Consider the following 23101-nt stretch of genomic DNA (forward strand, 5'->3'; position numbering starts at 1 on the left):
GACTCGAATCTTTTGAGGTTTGATCCTAATGGAATTGTTATTTTAGACAGTGCGTTTCTACGTCTATCCTTTGTAAATAAAAATGGAAAAACTGAAATAAATTTAAAACAGGTACTCAGGAGAATTGGTTTAAAACTTCATTTTTTTTCAAAATATGCTTTGATTCAACAGGCAGAGTAAAAGCAAAGCAAAAGTTATAATTACCGGTAATGACAAAATCTCTATTATTGCAAAATTCAAAATTTCACTTTTGCTTTCCTCGCCAGAATATTCCAGCCAGGTACTGGATTTTAAAAATCGTATATGAACTCAAGTTGGCCAACTGTATCACAATTTATTCAAACTTTAGCAACATTTTCTAAAATTAACTCAAAGTTGGAAAGTAGCATTAATGCATTAGGTTTTTTAGCAAAATCTTTACTTTAGCCATCTCTTGTGGTAGGTCTATTATCTCTAATCTTATGGCATAAGTACGGGATCGAAAAATTACGATCCTTCGCATTCATTGATCCTTATAACGACTTTTCGAGTTAAATATGTATTTCATTTCCAACCATATCTAAAAATCTTTGACTTGGAGCAACAAACATCAAAATTTTGCTTTGAAAACTCTATGCATGCGGTTTGACATGTTTTGAGGGTTACTAAATATGTAAGCCTCATCAGTGGTTACGTCCCACTCGCGGACTCTTTTCCATGTTATAGGCCTACACAATTTCAGTTTTGAACACATACGAAAAGTTATAACAAAACAAACAATATAATTTGCTAGTTCTGTATACTGAAATCAGAAAAAATTAAAATTTAAGTTTTGCCTATATTTTTGCTGATATTAACTTATTAGAACTAGCTAAATATTTTAGCCTCATTAAGTCATTATATGCTGAAAGTTTTTTCAAACGAAAAATACGTTCGTTATCCTACTTCATTTGGTAAGTGCTTCTGGTATACGTGTCGAAATGAATTCACAAATATATCCCAGTTTCCCGTGTTACGCAGTGCGATAAACTACGATAATTTCCTGATTAATTAGCGACACGGCCAGCCATACGTTATTTCGTTCTTTGTTAAGCTTCCCAAAATGTCTGGGCTCTTTTGACTTACTGAATTCAGAATCGATGCAGAAATCGTCAACAGGCAAAAAATGTATGAGTATAGCCAAGATATTTGCTTACGAATTACATTACATACTATAAGACTGATACTTATTTGTTAGGTTTTTATCGGTTTATATGTGTATACACACTTGAAAAAGTCAGTATAGCATAGGCATACTATATTGCAAGTTATAACTTTAAATTATTTAGTCTGTATATAGCATAGAGCATCACTTATTTGGAAGTACCTACCAGCAAAGCTCTTATAATCCTTCGACTCTTAAGGTTTAGGACCATTTCAGTTTTTGTATGCGCTGCTGTACGTTAATAGATGTCGCATGTACTGTAATAATCTATACATTCTATAGATTTTCTTTCATGTTGAGTTGGCAGAAATTAAAAGAATTATGCATATCTGCTTTTCGTTGTTCCTTGCATGTCTGCTGGTAAAAGTTTCAAGACAAGAAAAGCAAAATATTCCAGGTGAGTTAAGCGGTATATGGGAGCAAAACATAGAGGGACATTTTCATTTAATCCGAGGAAATCTGATTCAGGCCATATATCAATACGAATAATGTCTTAGATGTATTGGGAGATCGAATGAACATGTATGAGAGCACATTAGCTGAAAAACACTTCGAGCCATTTACGGACCAAATGTTGAGAAGAGAATTTGAGGCAAAAATTGTTGTACCACGGAGGAGAGTGGAGTGCATTTTCGAAGACTGTCCATCGAACAAAAGTCAACTGAGCTTTAGCTTCCAGGTAAACTGTGTAATATATAAATCACAAACTTGCGTTTTCCTATTACGAAAAATACTTCTTGTTGTTTGACCTTGTTCGGTTTGCAAATGCGTGATGACGTATACAAGTCGTACAATTTAAGTTTGTGCACATAAGAACTTGATTGGTTTAACAAAATTCAACTCAGCCTAAGTGCAGCCTATATGTCAGATGCACAAAAATACAGTATCATAAGAATAGGCTACTGTCTTATCGGGAATCATATCAGATATATCCAATAAGCAAATATGATAACATATTACATGCAAAATTATTTTCTGTTCAAACTTGTTGTGCGTTTTGCCGTGTTATTATGACAAGGCTAGATTTGCTTTTAAGCCATGTAAGAGTTTACTGTGACTGTAATGAAACTCTATTACTCTAGTGTTACTCAACTGAATCCTTGGCGTCAGATGGAAAAGTGGACGCTTTTCTTATACTCCCAAACCGTACAGTTTTCCGAGAAAACGTGGGACCACAAAGCGAAAGCTCCATTGAGTTTGCTTGCAATGACAGAGGTATAGAAATTAATTTTATGCTTTTATTCGTGTTGCTTCCGTGAAACGCTAGAAACCCGGCTATAAAATCGTACATTTTCAACAAAAGGCACGTATGGATTTTGCTTGGACAACAGCCACGAGAAATATGCTGACAAGATTGTAGCTTTTCAACTCAGTGTGTTCCACAAAGGTTTTGTGCAAGACTTACACAATTTCTTGCAATACTCACAAGATACGGTGTATTCCCTCTACGTAAGGGTTTATTTTTCTATTAGACATTTTCCAGATTAGTTTGTCCAACTTTTATGCGAATTAAAAAATTTATAATATTACAATATTATGCAAATTTTTCACTTAATTGCATTTCTGGCTGCAAAATGACCTAATTATCTCCACAGGACACTTTATTTCAAGTTGCTCAAGATATTAACATTGCCTCACAAAGCGTAAAAAGAGACAAGGCTAAAATTTCAAGGCATTATAAGATCATTAAATCGAATCAATTCATGGTGTCAGGATTTTCTCTCGCCTCTGTTATATTCATCCTCGCTGTCAGCTATGTTCAAGTAAGACAGTTTAACAGCAAAGTTTATATGTGGAATTACGTCAAAACTGAGTCCATATTTATGCTATCAAACGTTATGATAAAACATGTCGATTACTGTAACAGTAGCCTACTTCACATCAAAATGCATTTACTAAATCATTCACTGGTAATATGGGTATAATAAGTTATAGCGGTTCTCAATTCGTTTTAAAACCCGCAGACTTCTATAAAGACAAATCGATTTTGTAGGCTTTATCACCAACAGTACTTAATATCATTCGTTTATGTTTGCACGAAGCATGTGCGAAATTCCACCAGCAGGCCACCAAGCTACCGAAACCGTGAAATTTGGAGGGTTAGGCTATAAATCGAAATAATAAAACCGAATCATTAAAATTGCATACAACCCTTGAACTCGATTAGTAATGCAAAATTAGGTATAATCTGGCAAGACTGTCTGCTTTCCAAACTTCCAATTGAGAACCGCTCGCCTAATATTTGTGCCTAGTCTGAGTAACATATATTTTTTTAGGTTTGTTATGTCAAGAGATTGATTAATGGAAATGTGCGGTCGGTTAACGGCAGTTGTGCGGCGCGTGCCTAATCCATACGGCGTAAGGTGTGACCTGAACTTAGTACAGCATGCTACTGCTAAATTTTTAGTGAAATACGTAATGTCTAAAACTCGGTTCATTGTATGTTAACATGCGTTGCAATAAAGATGGTTTCGAATTATTGATTGAAGAATCCCAGAAAAATTGTATGGAAATTTTGCTCAATACAGCTTTTAAAACTAGAAAAGATTAGTAGCAGAAAAGGCCTACTACTTCATGGTATATTTGTCATAATGTTGTATTTCTTCATCACAATCCGTTGCTACATTGCAAGGGTTAATCTTATATCAGCGTTTATCTGGTTTTATACACTTAAGCCAATATAAAGAAAACCAAATTTACCAATTTGAAGACCTTTTTCTATAGCAGCCCACCCTTGACGAGTTGCTTGATGTAGTTTTATGTTTTAATCAAATGCAGACCTAGTAATTTCTTAATACTCAACCATAACATGGTGTGACAAATATTTAAGATCGACCCATTACACTGGGGAACAATTTTGAACAAAAAATTTGTTGACTTTCATTTTGCACTTGATTTAGGCTAATTCCGGTGTGCTGAATTCAAAAATGCCGCCAGTTTTCTTCTATCACGTCAAGTTTTTGCTCTACAGCATACATCCAAAATATGCAACTTTTCACGACTTCAGCTGTATTGTTTTTCCATTTGTAATAGGAATGCACAGGCTAATCATATTGTAAGTTATATACAAGAAGAATCAACTGAATTATTAAGCAAAAAAGGCACAGGCATCGATTTAGGTCGATGCTTTTCCCCCATTTTTGGTTGGAGGATGCAATCATCCAACGAAACTAGATAAGAATGGTAAAATTGAAGTTAGTTGCTTTCCACTTTCAACCATGTATGTACTCGTACTTTCCAGGAAAACAGACAAGCAATAAAATAATATCTGTTCCTATCCTTGCAGAGTGACGAGTGGTGGTTCCAGGTTCATAAAATTTCACACTATTGTGCAATTTTGCATCAGTAACTGTCAAATGCCTTTAAAAAAATGACGACTCGGTTACACCACACGTTTAAAAAGCTTGTCAACTGCGCTCAAAACACGTGTTGCCTCGCTTTGAAGTTGTAGTTTCATAAAAGCGTGGAATGTTTTTTGGAAAAGGAGCGAAGGTATCGTACTTTCGTTCGAGAGAAAGTGCGTTTTTACCATACTTTCGGAGTGACAGTAGCTTTGTGTATTGCCATAATATACAGGGTTTACTGGAGGAGTTGGGAATTCCGATCTACAACTCAATTGAATGGCGAATGTTCATTGACAGCTCAAAGAGGATCTTAAAGTGCGTCCTTCTCTATAATAGCAATTTATATGGTGCAGTACCAATTGCACATTCAGTTAGTCTTTGTGAAGAATACGGAAACATAAAAAGAGTCATTGAATTGTTGCAATATCACAAGCACAATTGGATCGGCTCGCGTTCATAATAGCGACTGTCAGAACAGCGACTATCAATAGAGCGACCACACGACAGCGATTCATTTAAAACAGCGACTGTCAATAGAGCGACTACACGACAGCGATTCATTTAAAACAGCGACTGCCACAACAGCAACCTCACTTCTTTTATTAAATCCAAGGCTTACGCGCACACGCACTTCCATCCCCCACACCTCTCTACACACGTATGCACGCAGAAACAGGCAAATACTGCGTAGTGAAAGATTGAAACCAAAAGGGACTTTAAAACAACATTTTATTTGGACTATCCATAGTCACATGAAGTCACATGATTTAAAAAGCAATAAAATAAAATAAAAATGCAATAAAAATCAAGACACGTTTATTTCTAAATTGCCAGCAAGGGCTCGAAGGAACTGCCGCAGATCATACTGGCCTCGATTTTGCTGTATCCCGTGAAAAAATTCTGTTGCAATTTGACAGTAAATGACGGACTTTAGATGAGATTAGATGCTAAAAAACCCGCAGAGAGTAAAGCGCGACTTAGAAAAGGATGACATCATAAGACGACGTTGATTCAATCGGTAAACTTAATTTTCGGGCCTAACTCGGACTTAAAATTAACTTTTCCAGTTCGGACTTGTATTTTTATTTTTGGGCCGGTTTTGGGTTAAAAATATAAGGCCCCATTACAGCTCTGCATTTTACTAAACATTATTTTTTTTGCAAATTGTAAATTTATCTCGCTTTCACGATCCTTGTATGTACAGTATTATATTTTTTTCACTCTTTTATGAACACTCTTGCACTTCGATGTAACTTTGGGTACGTTTATTTATTTACCAAAGTCAGAGAGATATTAGAAGTTTTAAATGTAATTTTTGTTTTTATTTCTTTTACAAAAACACGCTAATAAATTTATATGATAAAATCATATGTTACATTTTCACTGTATCCAGCTGTCTTCTCGTATAATCCGCAATCTAGTGTATCACAATAGGCCTTCCCTGCGGGTGATAAATTTCAATAAGCTTTTGTATTGTCCCATCACAATAGGCAATTAAGCAAATGTTCAAGCCTATTTCAAAAAGCAATGATAAACAACAAAAAAATTTGGAAAAATGGAAAGCCTAGTTAAGTCGCTATCATAACAGTCGCTGTTTTAATGCGGTCGGCATTTAGACAATCGCTGTTTGGAATGTCGCTCACTTGATTACGTCGCTATTATGAAGTCGCCATTATGACAGTCGCTGTTTTGACAGTCGCTATCCTGCCTGGATGCCAATTGGATCATATGTGTTGACCTTAAAATGTTATGTTTTCTTCTTGGTCAGCAACACGGATACACAAAGTACCCCTGCTATTTGTGTATGTGGGACAGCAGAGCTTGAGATCAGCACTGGGTGGAGAGGAACTGGCCTCCGAGATCTGACCTTAAACCTGGTGATCCCAATATTCTACGTGAAACACTTGTTGACAGAGAGAAAATTATTTTTCCACATCTGCATATAAAGCTCGGCCTAATGAGGCAATTCTTTAAAGCATTGACAACTGAAAGCAACTGTTTTAATTACCTCGTTTGGGCTTTTCTTGGCCTGTCAATACAAAAAATTAAAGCTGGTGTATTTGATGGTCCACAAATTCGGCAACTCAACAAAGATGAACGTTTCAGTGGTTCAATGTCAGAATTGGAAGAAAATGCGTGGTTATCATATAAAAACCTTGTCAAGGGATTTCTCGGGAATGCACGGGCAGAGAATTATATCGAAATCGTTCTGAAGCTATTGGAAAGCTACAGAGAACTCGGCTGCAACATGAGCATCAAGATGCAGTTTTTGCATAGCCATTTTGCTAATTCCCCAGAAAACCTTGCTGCGGTTAGCGATAAGCAAGGAGAAAGATTCCACCAAGATCTGAAGGTGATGGAGGAAAGATATCAGGGAAGATGGGACTTACAAATGCTGGCTGACTATTGCTGGAGTATTAAGCGAGAATGCCCACAGCTTGAACATGCCAGGAAAAGCTACAAGCGTAAATTTTTGCCCTAAAACTCGCACTTTATTTGTCCTGCAGAAGCAATATGCGTTTTAAGGAACAGAATAGAGCTATACAAATGTTTATTTGAAAACCATTGAGTTACTTTCAGTTGCTTGTAGTTCTTAAAAAGATTTATACAATGAACGCAAATGTCTTAAATGTTGTACTTTTTTGTGGGTTATGAGACAAAGCGGTGGGTGGCTAGCTCAAAAACTTGACGTGATAGAGAAAAACTGATGTCATTTTTGGAATCAGCGCCCAAAAGTTAGTCAAAAACAATCGTTAGATCGAAGTCAACAAAAATTGTGTTCCCTTGTGTTATTGTTCCATTTCATGCTGCCTACAAACAAGGGCTGCAGTGCAGTATGTTATACGTTTATAGCCTATTTGTTTGTCGCAATACGTTTAATGCATTTATAGCAGTCCTTAGCTGTTAGCATTGAAGCCAACAGACGGGTAGAATGTTTAATATTTTCTTTATGTTAAAAACTTTTGGTCGTTGCAGCTGAAAATATCTGTCTCAAATGATGTACAGCAAACTGCACTTGACACTTCTGTTTCATACGTGCATGTCATATCGTCTGTTTCTTTCGGAGCAGGGCAAGAATACATGGACTGCAACTTTGCCCATAGCATGGCCTTTGATGGGCTTATTAAACCACTAATTTAATCCCATCTTCGTTGCATCAAGACTGCGAAAATTTGATGAAAATGAGAGGCTGGTATTTGAGTGTAATGTTGCTAACAGACCAACAAATGGGAATGAAAATAAAATTTAGTTATGAGAGAGTTCTTTCATATACCTTTAGCCTGTATACCTTTTATTCGCCATTCCCACACATTCTTGGCGTTATGATACGTGTCGTTTGTAAAAAACTTCAACTATAGCGATGATACTTTAACACTAAAAACTTTCGGTGGCAAGGTACAGGTGTAAATAGGGTTGACATCGCTATAAAAACTGTTCTGAAAGAATTTATACATTGATTTGATTATGGCAATGCCAAAAATATATCTTTTTCCAACGCCATTTTGTAAACGCTGTGATTGAAATTCTTGCTGCATGTTGGGTCTGTCCCACCACTGAATTCAAAATTGAAAATAAAAGCAAACAAAAAGAGCAATAAATAAAATTAAAACACACTTCAATTCTAGTTGGCCTACTTGATTTTCCTAAAAATTGAGCACCGCCATAACCAAGCAAAGTGACTAAGCGGCAATAAAACGCAAATGATACTAGCAAGCGTAAAGACAATAAACATATACAAACTCTAACCCGGTTAGTTTACCGACACAAAACAAAGCCCAGGTCGGGATAAAAGCATTGCACAATCACCACCAAAAAGAAATAACGGCCTCCAAAAAAGGAATAAAATTGGACCAAGTATACGTGCATTTACGAGAACTTGCGTTTATTCCGAAGATTGCCGTTGCGTTGCTTGGTCCTACAACTTAACGTCATTTCATCCTGGAAATCTTACACAAAGAATTTAAAAAAAACAGGCACGCCGGCATAATGTGTCTATTGGCGCAAAACGCAAGCCATTATCATTGTGAACTGTTTAGTATGAACGGGTAAAAAGGCGAAGTGTTTGGAGGTTATGGAAAATGCACTATGACGCCGTTCCACCACGAGAAAACGATATTAATTACAAACGACACAAAAAAATCTAGCAGGTAGACAATAACAAAGTACGACGCGAACCAAGAACCTGCTAACGACTACCATGGCAACAATTTACATCAGATTCCACCTTTTCGTGGATTAGACTGTTTGGCAAACATTGAGTAATTTTTTTTCTAAATGCACGCTTGTCTTCATAAAATAACAGATCTGAGAAACCTAAACGTTAGCCAAATGTATACAGAAAACAAAACTGGATATGTTATATATTAACATAGCATAGAAAATGTCCTGTTTAATGAACTGGGCATCTTTCGCTCGTGAGATCCACTTTACCTGTTTATCTGAAAAGCAAGGATGAAAGTTGAATGACTTCTACATGACTTGCGATTTTATCACAAATACTGTACAATGGAAATCAAACTTCTTAGCCAACGACCAAAAATAAACTAGATTAATGAAACTGTTGTTACTTACAGGAATAGCATTATAAACGTCATTTGCCATTGATGATAGTCGACCAGCTACATTTCGCACACCCTCCTTCAACTGTGACATGTCAGTGGCTAGTAACGGGCCCATGCCACCAGACGAACTTCTACGTGGTATTTGACTGAGAACAGAAATGAAATGTAAAAAAATATACCCCTAAACTCGCTAAATGACAAGATGGTCCTTGGGTTTGCATAAAACAGGCAAAAAGGTTAGTTCTCGGGGTTTTAGGTCAAACTAGTAAATGTAGCGTACAATATTATGCCATTTCATCAAGCTCACCTCACATAGCTATCTTCAAAAAAATCACTGCTACTTATGCTTTTTTGTCCATCAAATTTAGAAAGTCGGGCACGAGCCTAAGAGAATGACAACAAACAATGTTTATAGTAAAACATTCTCTGAAGCTAAATACATCTGAAACTATAAATTCATATACATAGATATTTAATGGTTACATTTTGACTTAAAAATTTTAATATGCTAATTAAGCGTGCAAAGGTCTAATAATGTTTTCCATTATCTCACCACCATCAATCTAAGACCAACTATGCCACCATTTACTATTTTACTACATGTAAAGTTTCAAAACCCTGAATTAAAATGTATGGTCTTCCAAATATTGAAAAGCAAATGATAGAACATTAAATAATAAAATATTTGAAAGGCAAATACAGTTGAAGGAAAGTACACACAATGCGGTAATATTATGTATAAAGGTATTTTGCTTGTAATTGTCACACATACAAATAAAATTTTATCACAGATAGAAAGAAGCAAGTTGTTTGGAAAGTTCTTTGTACCAGGCAAGATTAAACAGAATGATGTAACCTTTACATTTGTTTCCATTCCAGCATAAGGGCCAGGCAACACACGTGCTACTACAACTAATTGGCAGAAACACATTTCTACACAATACAGTACTTTATGATATACCTGTCTATGACCACTTGTCCATGAAACCGTCTTATGGGAGGAAAAATAAGTTACAAATAATTTTATATGTGCTTTATCTATTTCTTTTTCAAGCAATTTTGAGTATTAAACGAAACCATCAAATTAATAAGAAAACTTAATAACTGGAATGACTTCACCGTAAAGTCAGGGAAAAGACTAAACTAGATAAGTTGAAGTGGAGTTAACTATATTTGGTAGAAAAAATGAAACTATTTTCTACAAAGCATACAAAAGTCTAAAGCACTTATGATATCACATCAGAAGCACTACACATGGGAGGATTCTGTGTTTCCTACAAATACCTCCTCTCTTTTACTTTCACTTTCAATTAGTGGCATTACCAAACCCGCCACTGTCATTCTACGTCGATGTGATGGTCTATTAGGTTGTGTTTTTACTGGGTCTGTGGACTCATCAGGGCTGTTATTATCCTTTTACAATAGGAATACATGAATTTCAATATTTTTTGTACTGTATACCCTACAAATTTCTCTGGAAAATTTTGTTCATGATTTGTAGTTTTCAAATGTTTTTAAGCTACAGTAACTGCCCAAAACTTGGGGAAAATTACGCAATAGAAAGTACACACGACAGAAAACTGCTAATAACTTACATCGTTATCATTTGCACCAAAGAGCATGTCAGAAGAAATTCCTTTCATCCCCTTTATCCTGTCTTTAGTGGCTTGGTCCAACTCGGTGTGTACTGACTCAGACTTTCTACTACAAATTTACATTAAGGATATGTTATAATGAAGAAATAGTGCCAGAAGCCAAAAGAAAAAGCTTGTTTTTCCAACCTAGATGATGTATAGGAAGGTGGTGAAAAGGAACTGACAACATGTTTTTCTTTGGTGGAAAACCTTTCCATGTCATCTTCAAGGCCACGAAGATATGATGGTGATTTTTTAATGACAACAAAGTCATCATTTTCATCATCATCAGTACTGCTGTCACTGTAATCCAAGTCGAGATACATGTTTTTCCTTCTACCCTTCTGGTTTCTTCTGCCTTTGCTATTTCTTGGATTTACCTAATTGATAAAGTTTCTTTTCATGGGTTCATTACATCAAATCAAACCTGAGGCCAAGTGCATACAGTGTTGATACTAAAATATATTTCTATAAAAATTTATTTACAGCAGCAGCATTTTAAACCAACGATTAGCGTTCAAAGTAATTTGCGGCAATAACAGTCAATTTAAACTATTCCGCTCTATAGAAATTGTGCCAAACAAACCTGTTCAATAGTTTGCATAGATGCTTGATGAGAGACGTTTCCTCTACTTCCTGCTCCTCCACCCATCCCCAGTCTCTCTGAAATCTCTTTCTGCTTCTCTGTCAGTTTTGTTTGCGGTTTGTTGTCACCGTAAGACAATCGTGAAGAAACTTGTCTATTAAAAAATAATGATTGTTAGATGGAAAATTATAGCTGAACGTATAATAAATTATGACTAAATTTCAATAAAATGCATCTGAAAAGTGTTTAAATACAGTATTAACAAAAAGTTGTCTAAGTCACCTCAGGGAGAATAGAAAAATTGCGACTTAGGCAAACAACACATTTATATGCACAGGCCTACACAAACTTGAGAACTTGTGAAAAATGAACATATGAGACATGAAAAACACAAAAAGAAGCATTTTGGGGTGCTGTACAAGAATGTAGTTTTCATCAAAACTCTCAAAATAAAATATTGTCCAGGTTTTTCTGTTGCTCTTCCAAATCGCACTAACGAAAGCTGTGTAAAATGATAAAATAATGTGTCCATAAACTCACATTGTGACACACAATGGGGTAATGTTACACTACTAACGATTGTAGGCAGCGATGCAAAACAACTCTGGTGTAGTCGTAGCAGACGAAAAGTTAGTACTGTTATCACACTGGCAAAGTTTTTAAAAGTCTGACAAACTTTCAGGCAATTATTTCGCTCACATATTGGTAAAACAGTGGTGAGCTACGCAAATAGACGAGTTAAACAAAGACTTCTGAGCCAAACTTTATAATACAAAAACCAATAGGATCTCAGCCGGGACTAAGCAATATGAGGTGACTTAGGGGATTAATGTAACAAACAAATGCAAACATACGACTCCACAGCAGGTTTTGGAGATAAAATTTCTGATACACCCTCACTCTTTTTAGCGCATGCTTCCAAGCTCTCGAAATTTGCTTTCACTCTCTGCGCTCCAAATCCACCCTTTTTCGCTGTGGTTGCTACCATAAAAACAGACGTGAAGTATAGAGAAATACTTTTAAATAGTTTAAAAAATGTTTCTACTAGGGGTGCACAGAATCGTATTTTTTGGATTCGATCGAAAACCAAATCTTTGGAAAAAGTAACCTAATTACTTTGGCCGAACCCTGTAATCTAGTATTGCAAGTATTTTTATTGCAAAAGTGAACTAAACAGTGCCTATACTTACATGATTAAAGAAATGCAAAAGTTGGAATTAAAGTACTGCATACTTGTTGTAAATTGCAACGAAAAGGTATTTAAATGATATACTTAGATTCTCTGTTACGTGCAATAACAATCGTATATCCGTTGTTGTTATAGTTTTCTTGCAATGAAGTAATTTTCATGCAGGTTTTTAGAAGTATCTTAATATTGCATTCGATTTTCGGTCAAAAGCCAAAGTTGGGCATTTTTACCTAATTCGGCCGAATCGCCAAATATTCGGTGCATCCCTATTTTCTACAAATAATCATAAACCTTAATACATCGATAAAATCTGTGCTTATCTGAAAAGATTTTTCGTACATTTTTTCTTTTTGCCAAGAAGACTGGAGGAAGGTTTCACAGCATTTAATGATGACAAAGACATTTGCAGAGATGGTGTCTCCGCTACTGAAGTTTCTTCTGACTTGACTGTTTTTTCTGAGGCCAAGCCAGTTGAAACCTGTCTTGGTTTATCATCTGGTTCATCCATATCAGGCCAGTCATCAAGATCATCCACAGTCTTATCAGCAATATTTAATTCCATTTTAGTTGCAGTTTTAGTTTCTAGAACTGGAGGATTTATACACAGCTCTTTTTCATTTAATTCAGTTCCATTTGTTGCATACTGAGTGGAAATACCAAATGCTTTAAAAAATGCATCTTCTTTTTCTGCTTTGGTGGTTGGGGACAAAGTTTCATTTTTACATAACTTCTGGTCACTTGTTGATGCTTCATTCCAATTGGACAGAGCACTTTCAATTCTTGGACCTCTCATATCTAAAGAATTGGGCAAAGATTAAACACACAAATAGATATTACCACAGCTGCTTCTGCTAGAAAATTTTTTTAACCTTTGCTCTTGGGAGAGGGATGTTGGTTTAGTATTGGAGACATTTTTGGAACAGAAGTCAACTTTTCTGATGTAAAATTCTCAAAGAAAGCATTTTCACTTTTGGACAGGGAAGATGACTTTTCGTCAACTTCTAAAACAAAATCAATGATTTGTTTTGCGCAGAACTGACAAACAATTAAGCAACTAAACTACACAAACTAAACTTACTAGAATAAGAGTTAAGCATAGCTGGGGATGACGATACTGTCTTAAGCCCTGTGGTTTCATTGGATGCACCATTGGTTTTATTGCTAAGAGCAGTAGATGCTACAAGTGAACTTCCACTGTATTTGGTAAAGAAGTCGTCTTCTTCTTGTGACTTAATGTCAGAAGAACTTGAAGGCCCTTCAGTTTTTGTTGGAATATGTAACACCTATTAAAAACGGCCGTAAAAACACTAGCAGAGTGACAACATACAAAGTTCCTGTATAACTTTTGAAGAATGACTTACTGATGAGCCATATTTCTTCATTGCTTCAGCACTCAGTGAACTTAATTTACCCTTATACAAAACTGCAGCTCTACTGTTATATTTTGCTTGAAGATCGTCGGATGAAGTATTGCATCCATGTGACCGAAAAAATGTACGAGCAGCAGCATTACCTCCTACTTGCATTGACCTTATCTGATCCCATGTCCACTTTTGATCTAATTCAACAGACCTTTACAAAATTTTAAGATGTGTAAGCCTTTTAAAACAAAAAACATAAAATTACTTACAAACCAATGAAGAACAATAAAGAATCTTTCAAGGTGCTTTACATTATCTGGACTACATATTTGCACCAAACCTCTGTAGTTACTACAGAGATTGACGCATCCCACTATTGTTTACATTAATTAATTTTATTCCAAGAAATTTTTTTATGTTTATTTGATCATGATTACATAACAAATATAACCAAAGCAAAACTTTTAACAAACATACATCAAAGATACAGTTGATACATAAACTTTCATTTTAGTTCAGTTGATGACAACAAACAGCCTTAACATGTCAACATGTGGACAGCTTTATGCCTACCTGATAAATGTTAAGTGCACCCCAAGAGATCGATGAATGCCAGAGCAGTCTATGCATAAAAACACACCATATGTGATACTGGCCCAAGTAGGATTCTTTGCACCACAGTCAAAGCAAGTCTGAAAAGAACAATGACATGTTGTAAGCCTACACCATGCTAAAAAGTCACAACTCAACTAAGAATTGTTTCAATAAATATTAAGAATATTCAATAACAGGCTGACAAACAATTACCTTGTTTGTCTTAGCCGATTTGAGTCTTTTAAAAATAGCTTTTATGTCATCTAAGGGAGCAGTAGTCATGACTTAGAACTTGATGTACAAGCACAATATACAGAAATAATCAAAAAATTAAACCTGCCATAAAACAATGTAAGGCATTTATGGCTAGAGCAAACAAACATTTTTTTGGATTTTTAAATCAATTGAAAATTCGAGTTCACAAAAGTTCTGTCCAAGTCATTTAAGTGAAAAATAACGCACCTTAAGTTTAGCACTGAAGCTCATGAAAAGCAGTAATGCTTATTCTAAACTGTGCACTCTGATTACAAGTTCACACTGATTACTGGTAATAACAAAATAATAATAATAACAAATACAGGCAAATTTACGTCTTTACACAAACGCCTCCTTGTGAAAAACTATCAGGCTACTCCTAAGTCTTTGGGGCTTAAGGTTAGGTATCTGTTAGAACCAGGACTTTAGAGCCGGAGCCGTGCATTTTCAACGGAGCTGGAGCCAGTTGTTTGAAAATAAGCTCCGGTTCCGATGTATTTCATAAGATTTATGATGCTCGATGAAAGAAGACTTGATACAGGCAATATTATTTCTTCGTACGAATTGTTTTTGAACACTTCTTTGTGCAGAAATAATTGTTTTGTGTTCATTGATTGTGCTGTTTTGTTTGTGATTATTTTGAAACGCTAGATATTCCAAATTGAGCGTTTATCCTCAATTTTTGGCATAATGGAGCCGGAGCAGTGGTATCAATGAGCTCCGGAGCTGGAGCTAATTTATAGTAAAAGAGATTTCCGGAGCTGGAGCAATTTAACATTTATGCCTGCTCCAAAGCCCTGGTTAGAACTAGTAGTTATCAGGTTATTCAATCTGTCAGTTAGTACCAATCTTATACAGTTTATACGTAGGCCTAAGTTTATAGACTCATTAAGCCATTCATGCTGATACCCTACTGCAGGCATGCACAACATGCGGCCCGCGAAACCTTTTCATGCGGCCCGCGAGCTATTCCGTGATTTCGCTCATTTTTGCTGAAAAATTTTACAAGAACAATCCAACCTTTGTTGCTTGTTTCCGCACAAAGTTGAGTTTACTGTTGGTTGAGTTGTCAGCATTTTGTGAAATATACAGTACCCCGTAAGGCCGTAATCGCGTTATAACTGAAAACAAGAGAAGGAAGATTGAAAATGAGGGCAGAATCTTTAACCGAGAATGGACAAGTAAATACTTATTTACAGAAACAAACTCGAAAATACTGTGTCTTGTTTGCCGAAATGTGGTTGCAGTCCCAAAGGAGTATAATCTGAGACGCCATTTTGAATCGAATCACCCGAACCTAGCTGAATTAGATGCTACTGAAAGGAACCTTAAAGCAGACAGTTTACTTAAGAATGTTTGCTCGGAACGAAATTTTTTTAAGCGTCCGGTAAATGTTACCGCTACCAGAGTTAGCTACGAAATACCAACGGATATTGCTGCTGCAGGAAAAAGTTTCACTGAGGGAGAATTCGTTAAAAAATGCATGTTGCGTGCAGTTTCTAGGATATGCCCGAGAGAGATCGAGAAATTTCGAAGCGTTAGTCTTTCACGTACAACTGTACAACAAAGAGTTGAAGATATTCCGGCAAACTTAACAAATCAACTACAACAAAAAGTAAATGAATTTCATTCTTATTCTTTGGCTGTGGATGAAAGTACGGACTGTACTGATACAGCACAGCTTTTGGTGTTTATAAGAGGCATTGACGATAATTTTAACGTGTCTGAGAACCTTGCTGGTATGCAGTCTATGAAAGGTCGTACCACTGGAAAACACATCTGCGGCGAAATTGTTGATTGCATTACTACAAAACTATTCGCTGATTTTAAAAAATTGGTTGGAATGTGCACTGACGGTGCTCCAGCAATGTGCGGAAAGACGAAAGGAGCGATGTCTTTGCTACAGGAGGTTATTGGTAGAAACATAATTGCTCACCACTGCATCATACACCAACAGGTTTTATGCAGCAAGGTTTTAAAATTTGATCATGTGATGTCGGTCGCAGTTTCGATTGTAAACTACATTCGGACTAGGAAAGTAAAGCATCGCTTCTTTAAATCGTTTCTTGAAGAAACTGGTGCAGAATATGGTGACGTAGTGTACCACACCGATGTAAGGTGGCTAAGTCGAGGAAAAGTACTAAAACGGTTCATTGCTTTGAAAGACGAGATAAAGAAATTTTTGGAAACGGAGCCAAAAAAGTTTTCCGAGCTAGACGATTTGTCTTGGAATGAAGATTTATTTTTTCTTTGCGACATTACTTCACATTTGAACGACCTCAATATGAAGCTTCAAGGAAAAGGACAGCTGATTTTCGATCTTTTTGCTGCGGTAAACGGGTTCAAAGCAAAGTTAGGGCTTTTCAAAAATCAGCTTTTAGATGGAATATTGGTACATTTTCCAACCTGTTCACAGCATATTTTGCAAGAGAGGCATTCAGCAGTAGGAATCAAATATGCTCAACAAATCAAATTTCTGATTGAAGAATTTAACAGCAGGCTTTCTCTTTCCAGTGAAGAAAAACTACAGCTAAAAATCATTGAAAATCCATTTTCAATAGAGCCGGAAGAAGCACCTCCACATTTACAAATGGAGGTCATTGATTTGCAAACTTCATCTTTGTACAAAACAAAATATGGAGAAAGCAGTTTGCAAGAATTTTACAAGTCTTTGCCCAAAGAAAAGTTTAAAAATTTGCTTACCATGGCAAAACAAATTTTCAGCTTATTTGGAAGCACATATATATGTGAGCAAACGTTCTCAGTAATGAACTATAACAAGAGTAAGCAACGATCCTTGCTTACTGATGGACATTTGGAAGATATCCTAAAAATATCAACTTCCAGCATCTCGCCTAATTATGACTTGCTTGTTGCGAACAAAAGATGTAACGTTTCTCATTAAATTTCATTTTTTGATATTTGTCTTGTATGTAGATTTCTTGTTAATGTTAGGAATTTATACTTCGTTGGATTTGTTTTTGTTTGTCACCGTCGAGGGGTTACTTTTGTTATAAAACCGTCGAAACATAGTTACAAGCTCTTATGAGAGATAAATAGAACAAAACAATAATAAACGTTTCTCCACGGTTACAGTGACACAATCAACGAATCCGATGCTTTACCGCCGATAAGCGTTAAAAACTAGATACTGTAGTGCGAGAGGCAACCGTCTCTTGACAGTAACCATCTTCTCAACGATATCTCTTATTTAACGGTTACATTATATAAAGTAGGCTACACGTTAGTTACAACAACGTTAGCATGCGGCCCGCGAAAAATATTTTTTCCCTGAAACGGCCCGCGTACTGTTTTGAGTTGTGCATGCCTGCCCTACTGTAACCCAGAATGTGGAGTATGCGAAGAGCACACCCGAGATTCTTTTCCTAAAACGGCAGTGCACAACAGGGCAAATCAATGTCTCCAATTCTCCAAATAGGAGTTACTAACTTTTGCTCCGATATGTACTGCAAAATTAGTATTTAAAACCGATATCTCTAAAAAAAGCTAAATATACTCTGTTCCATACTCTGTTGTTCGGACTGTAACATTGGACAGGCTAAGCTATAAGTACAACGACCACAGTACGTTCTTCATCTGACTAGTTATTACAATGACATCTTTTGGGTTTAGTGCAGAAGTGCACAACCACACAAAGGATTTGCACACTAGACCCAAGTTACTCAAATTGTGACGTCATGTGGTTGTGCACTTCTGCTACACCAGTAGATCCCTCATTTTTACAAAACGTTTTTCGGGTGTTTAGTATACAAGTGCACAACCACGGAATACCTTTGTATACTATACTATATACTATACTATATCTCAGCTACTTAAATTGTGACGTCATCTGGTTTTGCACTTATATGCTTATATACTAGACCCTTTTTTTCTAGGCATATACCGGGAACAACCTACAAATTATTAATGGATCGATATGGCCACCCTTGTCTAAAGGGCAATTTGCCAAACATAGTCTTCTTAGTTCTTACGCACACATTTCCTAATCTTATTGATATAAGCCAACAGCTACAGGCCTTTTAGCCTATTTCAAATCTCTATATTTTGTAACCTAGGAATTAGGCTAGCAAAGTCGACTAGGCTGACTGAGACAGTGAGACTTGATCAGGCATTGCTCTCATGACACGTACACCCCGCAACAAAGACCATAGAAATCAAAGGAGAAAAGTCCGTTTTGATTTCTGAAACTAAAAACGAAAACAAATCAATCTAAAAAGTTTGGTGTATTCAAAGAGATTTAAACACATGAGTAGAAACTTCTCTTTTGCGCATGACGTCATGTTTGTTTCTTTTATTCTCTTGGAGCATATTCTACTTTCTCCACGGTCACGGTTCACTACATAACAATAAACATGCAGACGACGACAATGATTTTCAGATCTGTTTGCTGCTGGAACAGATTAGTCTTATTATTACGGTGCAGTTGTTGGGATCCATTGGGTGTTAAATTTAATTGAAATTAATTAATGAAATCAGGTGAGAGTTTTAGGTTCAGCAATTAACTTAGTTTCAGTTCCTTGAACTGATAATGCTGCTGTTTTGTATCAAGGCATGGCTTAGCTTACTTGAGTTGCGCGGGAAGATTTTTTCGTTCACCACATTTAAGGTAAAAATAAAATGAATGGATGAAAAATTTAGATAGACCGAGTCATATTGTATTGTTTTGCTTTATTGCTTTATGACAAAACAATGACACAAGTTATTAACTGTATATGCACGAGATATAGCCTGTTGCTTATTTTGTTTACAGTGAAAGAAAATATTGTGTGTAATGCAGCAACAGACCGAATAATAGGATTTGTTGATCTGGGTGTCGACAGACAATACAACAATGAAGCTCCTGCCACACATGCCCTACAATTTTATGGTAGGAGTATCCTCAGCAATTTTTTCCGGCATATTGTCTTTTATGCCACCAAGAATACAAAGGCATTTCACTCGGTTAGCATGTTCTGGGAAGTGGTTGAATCCTTGGCCGGATGTGGTTTTACAGTCTTAGCACTTGTTGCTGATGGTGCATCCTGCAATCGAAAATTGTTCCAATTGCTCAATAATTCCAATTTGACCGTCCCCTACAAGTGCATTAATATTTCTCAGCCAGAAATGCCTATTTATTTGATTAGTGACCCTCCACACTTGCTGAAGACAGCCTGTAACTGTGTGAGATCCAGCCGTCCAGGTGGAGCTAGAATGATGAAGTACAATCAACATTTCATTTTGTGGGAGCATTTTTGCCATGTTCCCTACCTATTTGAAATTTCAGAGTTGAGAAGTTGCAAGTTGACTGATGGCCATTTTTCCCATAAGAGTTACGCAAAAATGCGGGTTTGCTATGCCGCACAATTGCTCTCTGGAACTGTCTCCAGTTTAATGAAGAGTCGTGGTGGAGAAGAAATGAAGATGAGTGCGTGGTTTGCTGGTTTGATGAATAAGTGGTTTGACCTCATGAACACCAGATTAAATTATTCATACAACCCAGACTTGAAACCATATACAACGATTGATGATCCTCGTCTGAAATGGCTTAATACATTCCTTTCAGAGTTAAAACAATGGAAAAGCAGTTTAACTGGGTCCGTTTCCGAACAGTCAAAGCAGTTTCTGAGCCATCAAACCTACGACGGTTTAGTTTCCACATCCATGGCCATTGCTGAATTGGTGAAATTCTTGTTGGAGAACAGCCCAGAAGGTTCATACGTCTTAACTAAGCGCTTAAACCAAGACCCATTGGAGGCCTATTTCGGTCATATGAGACAAACTGGCCGTCGAAATGAAGTGCCTGATATTCACCAATATGCACAATTTGAAAATGTGATAATGTGCAAAAAGAATATCAAGTCACTTAAGGGGTCAAATGTAAATCACGTTATTGACTGGAAACATGGTGATGTTTGCGATGATCCAATGCCGAAGCGAAAGAAATAACTTGATTTCGAGTGTTTTGACAGTCTGCTTGTGCAATACAGTAACACTTAATCCTTCTTGAGCTAAAACTGACGAAGTACATGTAAGAAGACAACTATGTAATGTACATTCATTTTAATGATTTTCTCAGACTTACATTTTGATCAGAGGTTACATGCAGTACTGAATTTAAATGATTGGCTTTTTGATAGCATCTAATCTTCACGTAAAATTTACATATTTTCATGCACAATTTTTGCAAACATTCATCAAAAACAAGATTTTCAAATATATCTTTTATGTTACAAACACTCAAAGAAGACATGCAACTTTCCATGATGTGCTCCTTTATGTCTTGTTTCCTAAAGACACTTTCTACATACATCAACAATTTCACTAGTGATTTCGCTGGAACTGTAAGATGTCCATAATTGTTATTATTTAAAGCGGAAATCAAGGAACTATTACTGGTTTCATTACTATAATCAGTTAAACAAGACAATAGATCTATTTCTCTCGGATTTATACAGCGCTTAGTGAGTTTCTGCAAAATATAACCACCTATGTACTGAATTATGAATTCTTCGTCTCGGGTTAACTTGTGTAATGTCAAGTGTTTCCCCTTTTTGTTGTGTGCAACAGTGGTAACGCGTGATAAAAATACATCAAACAATTTTCGTGTTAAACATAGTGACAATTTTCTTGGCAAGAAAAATAGTGATGGGATGCACGTAATTCCATCACAGGAGAATTTATGAAACAGTTCATCCGGTGAACTGTACGAAGAAAATAGCTTCATAAAATAGTTAACCGCATCTGCAGTTAGATCTGTTTTAATGCCACCCACTGTTTCCCACCATTCCATCAGCTTTTCTTTTGTAACATTATTGCAAGAAGATTCTGCAAGACAAGTGTAAAATTAAGTTTGTTTGATTTTTTTAATCGGAATCTGCCAATGATAGAGCTCCAAATGAAATAAGTTTCAAACAAAAAACAAATATACCGTGAGCAGTTTTTTGATGAGCCAGCAAAGTTTCATTACTTGTGCAGTTATGCAAACATTGTCCACATCTGCAAATAAATATTTTCATTATCAGATTAAATGACATCAATATATCAGTACAGCATTTCTTCAAATATTCGTTACGACTTACATTAATTTGTTGTTTTGCTTGGCTGTTTATTATAAATTGGCGAGAACGTACGCTGTGGGTGACCGCCATACAGGACAAGCTCAACAGCAGTTGGCTAATTGATTAATAGGCATATCGTATCTTACATGAAGTTTGCTGCATCGTCTTCTGGGTCACAATCTATTTCAATAATTAACTTCAAATTGACATCCATTAGATCTCAACAACTGCACCACAATAACAAGATCTGAAATCAGACTTCCAGTAGCCTATTTTAATGACACAACACCTGCAACATAAGGCCTATGCTAATGAGTTTAGTTGCTAATTGCCTGGTCGAAGAGAAATGTGGGGAACGAAAAAATCTTCCCGCGCAACTCAAGTAGGCTAAGCCATGCCTTGATACAAAACAGCAGCAGTATCAGTTCAAGGAACTGAAACTAAGTTAATTGCTGAACCTAAAACTCTCACCTGATTTCATTAATTAATTTCAATTAAATTTAACACCCAATGGATCCCAACAACTGCACCGTAATAATAAGACTAATCTGTTCCAGCAGCAAACAGATCTGAAAATCATTGTCGTCGTCTGCATGTTTATTGTTATGTAGTGAACCGTGACCGTGGAGAAAGTAGAATATGCTCCAAGAGAATAAAAGAAACAAACATGACGTCATGCGCAAAAGAGAAGTTTCTACTCATGTGTTTAAATCTCTTTGGTGTATTGAAGCATAGATAACGCATAAAGGAAAATTTATGGCTGATGTATCCTAAACCGTAAATTCCTTATCCCTTCAAAATTAAGAAAAAATTACAATTACAATTCGTTTGCGGTTTCTTGACCAAAGAAAATACTTTTCAATGCTAAACGTTTAAATAAAAAATTGCAATCTTTTTCAATAGTCTGCTTTTACTTACATTATTTAATAAGGTAGTTAAGCTAGAAAAGAAAAAAATACCTTTCATGTTTTTTGTAAGTAAATATGGATTTTCTAACCCTTTGGTTTTTCCATTGATTATACATTACATCGTTATATAATACCAATATCTATGGTTTGTTCAAGTGAAGTAATACATAAGTGTATAGTATATGTCATTTGCAAAAGCTGCTACCTGCTACCAAGGAAATCGATATACAGTCAAATTAAAAATATATCATTAAGCATACAGTAGCAAAAGTACTAATTTTTTTTCATGATAATTTACCCCAAGAAAAATTAAACTTTACTTGAGAAACTCATGTTGAATGAATAGGTTGCATTTTGATTCGTTTAAAACATTCAGGTTTACTTTAATTGCGATTTTTTAGCTTTTCACTACTACACAGTAGTGTTT

At 36.0% G+C, this 23101-nt stretch overlaps 3 protein-coding genes across 9 annotated transcripts; 1 reads left to right on the top strand and 2 right to left on the bottom strand.

Annotated features, from left to right (window-relative positions):
* The first annotated feature begins 1011 nt into the window (after positions 1 to 1011).
* Positions 1012 to 3666, top strand: LOC143459200 (transmembrane emp24 domain-containing protein 6-like). The gene is made up of 7 exons (XM_076956240.1): positions 1012 to 1146; positions 1466 to 1580; positions 1681 to 1862; positions 2266 to 2398; positions 2487 to 2632; positions 2779 to 2946; positions 3460 to 3666. Exons 2-7 carry the CDS (start codon positions 1505 to 1507, stop codon positions 3529 to 3531), a joined length of 777 nt encoding a protein of 258 aa, XP_076812355.1. The 5' UTR covers positions 1012 to 1146; positions 1466 to 1504; the 3' UTR covers positions 3532 to 3666.
* Positions 3667 to 7798: 4132 nt separating this feature from the next.
* LOC143454678 (ADP-ribosylation factor GTPase-activating protein 3-like) lies at positions 7799 to 14803 on the bottom strand. Of its 7 annotated transcripts, none has more exons than XM_076955028.1 (15): positions 14667 to 14803; positions 14433 to 14551; positions 13860 to 14070; positions 13577 to 13781; positions 13368 to 13496; positions 12838 to 13293; positions 12164 to 12290; positions 11310 to 11463; positions 10871 to 11103; positions 10685 to 10793; positions 10374 to 10502; positions 10051 to 10080; positions 9397 to 9473; positions 9100 to 9235; positions 7799 to 8966 (listed from the first exon to the last, which is right to left on the bottom strand). In XM_076955028.1, exons 1-15 carry the CDS (start codon positions 14733 to 14735, stop codon positions 8955 to 8957), a joined length of 2196 nt encoding a protein of 731 aa, XP_076811143.1. In that variant the 5' UTR covers positions 14736 to 14803; the 3' UTR covers positions 7799 to 8954. The 7 variants fall into 7 exon arrangements, with proteins under 7 accessions (XP_076811143.1, XP_076811144.1, XP_076811142.1 ...); XM_076955029.1 differs by having other exon boundaries at positions 10685 to 10790; positions 13368 to 13499; XM_076955027.1 differs by having other exon boundaries at positions 13368 to 13499.
* Positions 14804 to 20753: 5950 nt separating this feature from the next.
* LOC143471789 (uncharacterized) lies at positions 20754 to 22256 on the bottom strand. The gene is made up of 3 exons (XM_076969917.1): positions 21913 to 22256; positions 21637 to 21704; positions 20754 to 21533 (listed from the first exon to the last, which is right to left on the bottom strand). The coding sequence occupies exons 1-3, from the start codon at positions 21978 to 21980 to the stop codon at positions 20764 to 20766; spliced, it is 906 nt and encodes a 301-aa protein (XP_076826032.1). The 5' UTR covers positions 21981 to 22256; the 3' UTR covers positions 20754 to 20763.
* Between the last annotated feature and the right edge of the window lie 845 nt (positions 22257 to 23101).

The sequence above is a fragment of the Clavelina lepadiformis genome, chromosome 1 (genome assembly GCF_947623445.1).
Source record: "Clavelina lepadiformis chromosome 1, kaClaLepa1.1, whole genome shotgun sequence".
Classification (NCBI taxonomy): domain Eukaryota; kingdom Metazoa; phylum Chordata; class Ascidiacea; order Aplousobranchia; family Clavelinidae; genus Clavelina; species Clavelina lepadiformis.

What these genes read in the sequence shown, in the direction of transcription:
- LOC143459200 (XM_076956240.1), top strand. Translation starts at nt 1,505, where the DNA reads ATGCATATCTGCTTTTCGTTGTTCCTTGCATGTCTGCTGGTAAAAGTT. An exon ending in GTTTGCTTGCAATGACAGAG is followed by an intron (nt 2,399 to 2,486) that starts GTATAGAAATTA and finishes TTTCAACAAAAG; the next exon opens with GCACGTATGGATTTTGCTTG. An exon ending in TCGCTGTCAGCTATGTTCAA is followed by an intron (nt 2,947 to 3,459) that starts GTAAGACAGTTT and finishes ATATTTTTTTAG; the next exon opens with GTTTGTTATGTCAAGAGATT.
- LOC143454678 (XM_076955027.1), bottom strand. Translation starts at nt 14,735, where the DNA reads ATGACTACTGCTCCCTTAGATGACATAAAAGCTATTTTTAAAAGACTC. An exon ending in CCTTCCTATACATCATCTAG is followed by an intron (nt 10,794 to 10,870) that starts GTTGGAAAAACA and finishes GTAAATTTGTAG; the next exon opens with TAGAAAGTCTGAGTCAGTAC. An exon ending in TTTGAAGATAGCTATGTGAG is followed by an intron (nt 9,236 to 9,396) that starts GTGAGCTTGATG and finishes TTCTGTTCTCAG; the next exon opens with TCAAATACCACGTAGAAGTT.
- LOC143471789 (XM_076969917.1), bottom strand. Translation starts at nt 21,980, where the DNA reads ATGGATGTCAATTTGAAGTTAATTATTGAAATAGATTGTGACCCAGAA. An exon ending in GACGATGCAGCAAACTTCAT is followed by an intron (nt 21,705 to 21,912) that starts GTAAGATACGAT and finishes ATTTATTTGCAG; the next exon opens with ATGTGGACAATGTTTGCATA. An exon ending in TCATCAAAAAACTGCTCACG is followed by an intron (nt 21,534 to 21,636) that starts GTATATTTGTTT and finishes CTTGTCTTGCAG; the next exon opens with AATCTTCTTGCAATAATGTT.